This window comes from Varanus komodoensis, unplaced genomic scaffold, assembly GCF_004798865.1.
Source record: "Varanus komodoensis strain SLA01 unplaced genomic scaffold, ASM479886v1 scaffold1, whole genome shotgun sequence".
NCBI lineage: Eukaryota > Metazoa > Chordata > Lepidosauria > Squamata > Varanidae > Varanus > Varanus komodoensis.
Window position 1 is genome coordinate 24,476,626 of NW_025335268.1, and position 10,037 is coordinate 24,486,662.

General features: G+C 39.3%; 1 protein-coding gene across 10 annotated transcripts in view; it reads right to left on the minus strand.

Annotated features, from left to right (window-relative positions):
- Window positions 1-10,037, minus strand: part of RYR2 (ryanodine receptor 2) — a 373,600-nt gene that overhangs the window by 5,537 nt on the left and 358,026 nt on the right. For all 10 annotated transcript variants that reach the window (XM_044419812.1, XM_044419847.1, XM_044419795.1 and 7 more), the window contains 4 exons: window positions 8,714-8,860; window positions 7,885-8,019; window positions 6,775-6,931; window positions 3,992-4,056 (listed from right to left, as the gene is read on the minus strand). In XM_044419812.1, coding sequence (XP_044275747.1) covers window positions 3,992-4,056; window positions 6,775-6,931; window positions 7,885-8,019; window positions 8,714-8,860 — 504 coding nt within the window. The remainder of the gene's footprint in view (window positions 1-3,991; window positions 4,057-6,774; window positions 6,932-7,884; window positions 8,020-8,713; window positions 8,861-10,037) is intronic.

Sequence of the window (10,037 nt, forward strand, 5' to 3'; positions counted from 1 at the left end):
CCAAAATGACAGAATGATCTCAGTTCGAATCCAAGGCAAACCATTCAACATCACAGTAGTCCAAGTCTATGCCCCAACCACTGATGCTGAAGAGGCTGAAGTTGACCAGTTCTATGAAGGCCTACAACACCTTCTAGAATTAACACCAAAAAATGATGTCCTTATCATCATGGGGGATTGGAATGCTAAAGTAGGAAGCCAAAAGATAACTGGAATAACAGACAAGTTTGGCCTTGGAATACAAAATGAAGCAGGGCACAGGGTGGTAGAATTTTGTCACGAGAATATGATGGTCATAGCAAACACTCTTTTCCAACAATCCAAGAGACAACTCTACACATGGACATCACCAGACAGGCAACAAAAAAAAATCAGATCAACTATGTGCTCTGCAGCCAAAGATGGAGAAGCTCTATACAGTCAGAAGAAACAAGACCAGGACCTGACTGTGGCTCAGATCATGAGCTTCTTGTTGCAAAATTTAGGCTTAAATTGAAGTAAGTAGGAAAAAGCACTAGGCCACTCAGGTATGACATAAATCATATTCCTGATGAATATACAGTAGAGGTGACAAATAGATTTAAGGAATTAGATCTGACAGACAGGTGCCTGAAGAACTATGGACAGAGGTTTGCAAAATTGTACAAGAGGTAGCAACTAAAACCATCCTAAAGAAAAAGAAATGCAAGAAAGCAAAATGGCTATCTGAGGAAGCTTTACAAATAGCTGAGGAAAGAAGGGAAGCAAAAGGCAAGGGAGAAAGAGAAAGATACACCCAATTGAATGCAGAATTCTAGAGAATAGCTAGAAGAGATAAGAATGCCTTCTTAAATGAACAGTGTAAAGAAATAGAAGAAAACAATAGAATGGGAAGACTAGAGAGCTCTTCAAGAAAATTGGAGATATGAAGGGAACATTTCATGCAAAGATGGGCATGATAAAGGACCAAAAAGGCAGGGACTTAACAGAAGCAGAAGAGTTTAAGAAGAGGTGGCAAGATTACACAGAGGAACGATACAAGACAGAGCTTAACATCCCTGTTAACCATGATGGGGTGGTTACTGATCTCAAGCAAGACATCCTGGAATGTGAAGTCAAATGGGCCTTAGGAAGTCTGAGCAACAACAAAGCTAGTGAAGGTGACAGTATTCCAGCTGAGCTATTCAAAATCCTAAAAGACGATGTAGTAAAAGTGCTACACTCAATATGCCAACAAATTTGGAAAACTCAACAGTGGCCATAGGATTGGAAAAGGTCAGTTTACATTCTGATCCCAAAGAAGGGCAATGCCAAGGAATGTTCAAACTACTGCACCATTGCAGTCATTTCACATGCTAGCAAAGTTATGCTCAAAATCCTACAAGCTAGGCTCCAGCAGTATGTGGACTGAGAACTACCAGAAGTTCAGGCAGGATTTCGGAGAGGCAGATGAACTAGAGATCAAATTGCCAACATACACTGGATCATGGAGAAAGCTAGGGAGTTCCAGAAAAACATCTACTTCTGTTTCATTGACTATGCTAAGCCTTCGAATGTGTGAATCACAACAAACTGTGGCAAGTTCTTAAAGACATGGGAGTACCAGACCATCTTATCTGTCTCTTGAGAAACCCATATGCAGGTCAAGAAGCAACAGTGAGAACTGGACACAGAACCACTGATTGGTTCAAAATTGAGAAAGGAGTTCGGCAAGGCTGTATACTGTCACCCTGTCTATTTAACTTATATGCAGAGCACATCATGAGAAAGGTGGGGCTAGACAAATCACAAATTGGAATTAAGATCGCTGGGAGAAATATTCACAAGCTCAGATATGCAGATGATACCACTCTAATGGCAGAAAATAAAGAGGAACTAAGAGCCTCTTGATGCGGGTGAAGGAGGAGACTGCAAAAGTTGGCTTGAAACTCAACATTAAGAAAACTAAGATCATGGCATCCGGTCCTATCACTTCCTGGCAAATAGATGGGGAGGAAATGGAGGTAGTGACAGATTTTATTTTCCTGGCCTCCAAAATCACTGCGGATGGGGGCTGCTGCCAAGAAACTAAAAGACGCTTGCTCCTGGGGAGGAAAGCTATGGCAAATCTAGACAGCATACTAAAAAGCAGAGATATCCTCCTGCCAACAAAAGTGCGTACAGTCAAGGCTATGGTTTTCCCAGTTGCAATGTATGGCTGTGAAAGCTGGACCATAAGGAAGGCTGAGCGCTGAAGAACTGAAGCCTTTGAATTGTGGTGCTGGAGGAGACTCCTGCGAGTCCCTTGTACTGCAAGGCAACCAAACCAATCAGTCCTAGAGGAGATCAACCCCGACTTCTCTTTAGAAGGCCAGATCCTGAAGATGAAACTCAAATACTTTGGCCACCTAATGAGAAGGAAGGACTCACTGGAGAAGAGTCTAATGCTGGGAAAATAGATGGCAAAAGAAGAAGGGGATGGCAGAGGATGAGGTGGCTAGATGGAGTCACTGAAGCAGTTGGTGTGAGCTTGAGTGGACTCCGGGGGATGTTGGAGGACAGGGAGGCCTGGAGGAATGTTGTCCATGGGGTCGCAATGGGTCGGACATGACTTCATGACTAACAACAACAATTGTACAATTTTGATCAAGTATTCTTGAAAAGAGATTTTGCAGTAGCCTTATTTGAATTACATACTCCTCTCTAAAAATTTCAGTTGTATTCAGTTACATTTAATCTCAATATTTTATTCTTTTATTAGCATTTCTACTGCTCAGTTTCTTGTTATAGTACCAAAAATGATTTTTTTCTAAAATATTTAAAAACTAACACCCAAAATGCTATATCAGAAACATAGAAACAGAGCGAGTCAGAAGGGAGCTCCTTGGCCATCCAGTCTGACCCCTGGCTCCAGCTGGCTCCACTCACCTACCATGTGCATGTCTAGCCTATCCTTGAACACCCTCACTGAATGCTTTTTATTTCTGTCTCAGTGGTTCCTGAAACAATTTTCCTATTTTTGCCGGTTCCCAAGTGTAAAATGGTTGAAAGCCACTGCTTTAGAAGACAGAACAAAAGTGTCTATGACTGTCCTGGCAAATAAGCTTGAAGATGTCCAACACTCTGAGCCAAAGCCACCAAAGTACACATTCATGGCTGACCCGTATAGTTCTTTGTAAGGAAGCAATATATACAAATACAATTGTGGTAGCACCAAAACATAATATGTCTGCCTATTTTGGATTAACTGAACATTCTGTACCAGGATTTACCACTTCATATTGCAAATGTCAGGCAGGCAGACTGCTGATTGTATGGTTGAGTCCTCTGTATCAAAAATGTCCTTGCATATGGAGGACTAACGTGCCAGCAAAAGGCTAAGATAGAATCCACTCCTTAATAGGTTTGCTTTACACTGGCAGGAGATATTTGATACAAGGAAGCATTCAAAGATGTGATTCAGCCCTGCACTATAAAATATAAAGTGTGTATTTGCAGGCTTTCAAATAAGAACCTCAGGGGCTCATAATAATTAACTCAAATATGAAGCAATTATTATAACCTTGTAATTCTTCAGTTCAGATTAAAATCTAAACCAGGAAAAAACCCAATTTATTCTATCCTCAACCCCACCCAGTCTTCCTAAACTAAGGTCCCTCTTCCCTTCCTGCTGCTGCTGCATTAAGTGGAAGGGAACAGTACCTGACACCTTCGACACTAGCTGTACTGCATAGCAAAAGTGTTGCCAGACAGAGTTGACACCAACATTTTCAGAGTCTGCTTCTGTCTGGCATACTAGGTGTCAAGGGAATAAAAAAGATCATCCCTCACTTTTAATGAAGAACAGAGAAGGTGGGGTTGGAGGTTTGCATCAGGTGGTCAAGCAGGCTACTATGGTTTCCAATAGGCAGACATCTTATATGATCCCACAGAGGAAAATTACTTCCTGGCCATTTATTTTCCCTCCCCTAGATTAAGAAATATTTCACAGAAATATGATATGGATAGTGAAGAGAGGGCTGACATCTATTACCTCCATGTCTTCTTTAACTTGTTCTTGCTGATCTCGTAATTCTCCAAATGCATCAATAATTAAACCTGGTAACAGACAAGGTGCTACAGTAAACATTTAAGCACTGCATTATGACAGAACCTGTCAAATCAGAACCCTAAAAATACAGTGCTAAACTTGTAGATATATACTTGAGTATGGAGTGCCCCATATTTTGAAAACATTCTTATGGCTAGAGATTCAAGCAAGCAAACCTACGTTACATACATTCAAGTCTCAAATCAGCTTCTAAGTGATTGTAGACACAACTGTTGTCCATACATTGATGTCACCATGCTCTGCAGGAGACCCAAAGCATGTAAGTTTTTTGGGGGGGCTGAAAACACATTTTTGAGTGGCCACTTTGGGGGTTTGTGGGGAGCAAGTCTAATATTGGAGGGCAGATTATTTACTATGATAAATGAGGTGGCAGCAAGTTTCACATTATTTTACTTTTTTAATTTAAAAATCCTAAAAACTGCTGCTTCTTCAAACAGGCAGGGCTGCAATAATTGTATTTGGACTTTAAACCCCCTCTTCCACCCCACTAGATACTTGCACATGGAGTACAAATCTTAATCGCTAAAGGATGCTTTATGTGACAATGTCCAGAGGCATCATCCTTTTCATTATTCCTATTCTTAGCATACTTGCTTCCCATTAAATGGAGCTCAACAGAAGTAATGGGGCATGGCTTAGTAAAAGGGAAAAAGAAATAAATCACTTAAGAGCCAAGAATATAAATACAAGGAAACAGGAAATTTGCTACAGCAAAAGGACAGAATGAAGATGCTGGAATTTATCTTGTAGACACATGGAAGGCAGACGATGGTGGGCATGGACCAGCTGTGCAATATCCTGAAGTATCTTGCAAGAGTAGAGATCTGGTAGAAGCAGAGCTAGTGCCTGTGTTTTTGTGGGAGCTTCCAGGATAGGTGTGGCCTAACAATGGTTTTTTACGTGGGAAGTACAACAACCTGATTATGAACAATAAATCTTCTTTAATTGTACTTTGTATGTTGTATTGTACTTTGTACTGTGCCATTTGAGACTGATACTTATTGAAAATTCTGGGAATTCAGCCTTGACTCTTCTGGCATACAGTTGTGTTAAACCCCTGCATAGAACATCCCTTCATGTAAGGGAGTATGGCAGGGTTGTCCATGTTTGGGACCACTTTCAACAATGTTGAAGCATTTACAGCATTTGCCAAGAGAAGATTCTGCCATCTCACAGATGGAAACTTGACCTTACAAATCCTTTTCTTTGTGAGTAGAAAAATCTGTACAATTTCATTTTATATCCCTTACCCACAAGAAGATATATTATTCTAGGTGGATAGTTTCGCCCAGGTCTGTCAGAGACCAAATTGCTTACATTTAGGCTCCCTAGTTGGTAAAACAGATTGCCAATTATTACTGTCCTCCTTTTGAAGAGTTCAGAGGATTCTTCCTGGCTGCAGCTAAGTGAGGAATTCTCAAGCAGTTATGTTCTGAGATTAAGGAGTGCCTCTGGGAAGTATGCTGGCATGTTCGTGTAAGTGTCCTGGGAAGCATGAAAGAAATAGTAGAGAATCCAAGCCCTACTAATGCTGTGCTGGAGGCTTTTGAAAAAGGAAACTAAGGCAAAGCCCCACTTTTCCTTCACCTGAAAGAACGTGGATTGTTTTAATTGCTCTCCATGCTTTTGCTTCAGTCTGGGTTTCCCAGGACAGACTGCTGAGTAAGATGCATTATTCCAGTCCTGTATGTAAGAACATTACCAGACAAGCTCAGGTAAGTCTCCAAGGACTTCAGATAAGAAACCCTCATTTGTGATGAGGATTTCTTAACTGAACCATGGATCCCTTGGAAGGTTAGTCACCAGATAAGGGATACGGAAGCATGGATCCTTTGGAAGTTATTTAAGAGGGCTAAGTGATGCATTCTGCATAATAATTACATTCAAAGAAATACTGTTTTCCAAGCAATACCCTATGAGTTTGCTAGTATAGTTAATCCTAGACCACATAAAAGATAACAAAGTAACAGCAGTTTTTTGTTTTGCTTTGTTTAAAGAAAAAAGTACTTTTCTAACAGTTTGCACAAGTTGGTAACCACATACAAAACATTTAAGCAAAAGAAAACATAGATGGAGGAAAACTGTCCTTCTGTCCAAGGTCTTTTCATAATTATGTGGATGACGAAATTCTCTAGAATAGATTTAAAGCTTAAAAGTTGAGAACCCTTGTCATGTCTACTCCATGCAAGCAAGACAGCCCATTTTGCTTCTTTGCTCTTTTGTCCTCTCTGACAAAGACATGCATTGGATATGTAAAATCTTTTCCAGCCATTCCTTATTTTTAGAACCTCACTCTAAAAAGTCTCTTTGAATTTTTATTCAGTCCACAAAGATTTTTGTACAGGAAAAAATATAGCTTCATACAGGGAAGGTACCTGCATCTAAATCAGCTTCTCTTTTCACAAAGAGACAATGGAGTAAGAAAAGCATTGATTTCCCTCTGCTGAACTAGATGATTTTTAATATTAAAAAGCCTTCTACATAGCTGAGAAAATTCCTTCTCGAAGACTTAAACGGCACTTTAGTTGCTTAAAACAGTCTCTTAACATAAGCAAATTTATCAGATGCAGGCAATTTATATATTTCATAAGTTGGATGGCATATTTTACCCCAGCTTTTCATTGCCGGGTGTGGGGGAAGCATGAGATTTCAGTTAGAGAAAGGGTGATTTTGGCAATTATGACTGAAAAACAACGAATACATACCTTGTATAATAGCTAGTAGAATAACTATTACAAAGAAGAAAAAAGTAATGTCAAAGATGATTCGATAGATTTCATACTCATCGCCTGCTGGATCTTCGATTTCATCACCAATTCCACCACCTGCACGCACTCCCACATACATGTGAAACATGTAGCACTATAAGAACATGAGAAGATACTAATATTGTAAAACTGTAAATTTTTTAACATTTAAAAAATGCCGGAGGGAATAATCTCCCTGTTACATGACTGTCCGTTCATTTCTGGCAGTGTGGGTTCAAAAACTGTGGGAATGTGCATCAACCTGAGGGAATGGAGTAAGTGCCTCACCCTCTTGAGAGAAGTTCTGGAGAATTCTGGTGGTTGGATGTAATGCCAAATTAGTTTTGCACTTTCCTTAAGAATCTGCTCAAGCCTCAGGCATGAGGCTCGTTTAGTGCTCCCTTGCCCCATCACTTACTGAGCATTATGAAAGCTGGGAGGGTAAAACTATTTGGTCTGGAAGTGGAGGGTTATCTATTATGAGATACGGTGGCAGAGGCTTCCATATACTTTTCTTTCAAAAGTGCTTCATGATCTCCTTCATATGGTGGCAAAGTTGCAATCAGCAGCCTGGCAATGTGGGAATGCCCTCCTACAAAAATGTTAAAAACTTTATAATGAATAGAAAATAAATTAAGTCCTCTGCTGCTTCCTAATGGCACATCTGACTAAATAGACCCTCCCGCCCAATAGACTAAATAGACCCTCCCACCCAACATACAGTATCATGCTATTATTCGGGCATTTTTTTCTTCTACCCTTCAAATCTCCAAAAATTTGAGGTGAAATACTTCACCACAACATAGTGCACCTTCTTTTCCCTCTTCAAGCACTCATTAGAAGAGGACATTGGACACATCTGTGACTTAGTTTAAACTGACACTGCACTGCTGTTTGTCCAACAAGGACAAACCGGACAGACATGCAGCGCCCATCAATTTATAACAATAGAACTTGCCTTTTCTTAAACCATTGTGTTTTACAGTAGTCACACAGAGAACTATGATATAAAAGAGATCAATAACTATAGTAACTGTATAAAAGAAGGTGAACAAAAGTAAGATATACCGTTAACATATCATCACATTTCATATCTGGCATATCTCCATCTTCACTCTTATTGTAGAATTTGCGGAAAAAATTGAAGGCAACCACTGTGTATAGGTAAACTACCACAGCCAGTAACCCCACTGTCAGCACAAGCTAAAAAGTAAGAGACATGAGACATGTTAGGAATATACCACATATGTTTATGAAGAACTATGGAGAAATGATTGACTAACTTTCCATGCAAATACTACAGATGCTGAAGTTTTCTGAAGTGTCTAATAATGTAAATCATTACCTGAACAGGTAAACAGAAATTAGGTGTTTGAGTAAGTAACAAAGTGTTTCAGTTTCCCTCAGACTAAAAACAAACAAAATTATCAGGAGTACACTTAATTAAATATTATTCTACATCAGAGAAGATACAATATATTGTAAAGGTGTAATTCTGAGATTAATTTCTTTTGAATGCAATTGTACTTATGTCTGAATAGGCATATGTAAGATGGCATTGTATTGCTGCAATTGTAAACATCTAAACTACAGAATGAGGCCTGCTGCAAACAGCTGTATTTAGTTATGAAAAAATACAGAGAGGATTGTGTTGCCCAAAGCATTTTAGTTGCTCCTATGCGAATACCCTGTGTCTTTCTTAGAACTAGTAAGGCAACAACAGAATTGCAAGTGCAATACATATATTTCCCTGGTTTTTAAAAAAAGAAATATGATGAATGTATTTCCCCTTTATTTATTTTCTTTGGTATTATAGGATTATTCCTCTTTGTCTGCCCGATTTTAAAGGATGGCATGGTTTTGTTTGCACAGCTAACACTAGAAAAAGGAGCATTACCTGTTTCCCATTGTGGGTCACTGATGACAGAATAGTTCGCAGTGTTTTGAATCCCATTGCTATGTCAAGGAGATGAGCAGCAAAGAAAAAGTTGTTGTAATGACCAAGGACTGACATGGTCATATACCAGGCCAAGTAAAGAAAAGACTTTTTAGGGAGAAAAGAATAAAAACATATTAGGAATAGGAAACTGTGGCCCTATGTAAAGGAAAAGAAAAGTGAATTCAGTAGCTCACATGATCAGGAATGAGGATTCTAGTGCCCTAGCCCTGATCATAGCAGCTTCCAAATAGGCAAAATTGTAAAATTGGTTCTTAATCAACTGAGATTTTATTTTTAAAAATCTGTTGTTGTTTTACAAATCTGATTTGAAATGAAACCCTAGTTTAATAGAAATACAGTAAAAGCTTAGACATCCATGTTTTTAAAACCTGATCAATAGTCCTCTCTCAAAACCATAGAGCTAAAGCATGCCTTTCTAAACAGGTAAAAGATTGAAGCCTGAGTAGGAAATAGCTGATGTCAAGGTCTGCATAATAAAATAAAATAAAAATGCTTGTTATTCACATAAACTTCCTAGTGAATGCAGGACTTGAAAGGGATTCAGTCCAGAAGAAGCCAGTGAATTTAAATGGGTTAAGCTCTTAACACATCTGGGTGATATTGTAGTACATGATCGTCTTGTAAGAGTGTTGCTTCTTTAGCTCTAGAATTAAGAATGCTGATGTCTGTCAGCTGAACAGAGTGGGACTTGAACTTCCATCTCACAGGGAAATACAGATCTGTCCAGTAGAGGAAGGTGAACATTCAGTTTTACTTTAACAACTGTTTCTAGTAAACATTCAGTGGCCACCAGTATCCACCTCTAACTAGCCTAACCCTAACCCTAACCAAGAAAGTGTCATTATTTAATAGCAATGACAAAAGAGTAAGCTCAGAAATAAATGGAGAACACTTGGTTTTGTGCAGCATGAGCCTTCATAGCCACCAGTCTACTTCATCACAAGCAAAGCCAACAGAACCCTTTCATGTGACAGATTGGACCAGCCTTTTCCAAGCTGCTGTCCTCCAGAGGTGTTGGGCTACAACTTGCAGCACACCCTAGCTGAGAAGGAATTGTAGTACAACACAACCAGCCTGAGTTAGACATTTGCCCAATACAATAAAAACCATGCCGCAATAAATTGAAATATGAAATTGAAGACAGAAGGAAAACAGTTTGCATTGTAGTTAACCATGAAATGAGCAACACAATATAGCTTTGTCTGCAGTAGGTAGGCAATCTTTTCAGGGTCCTAGGTGTATCTGTGTTTTCTTCATGGGC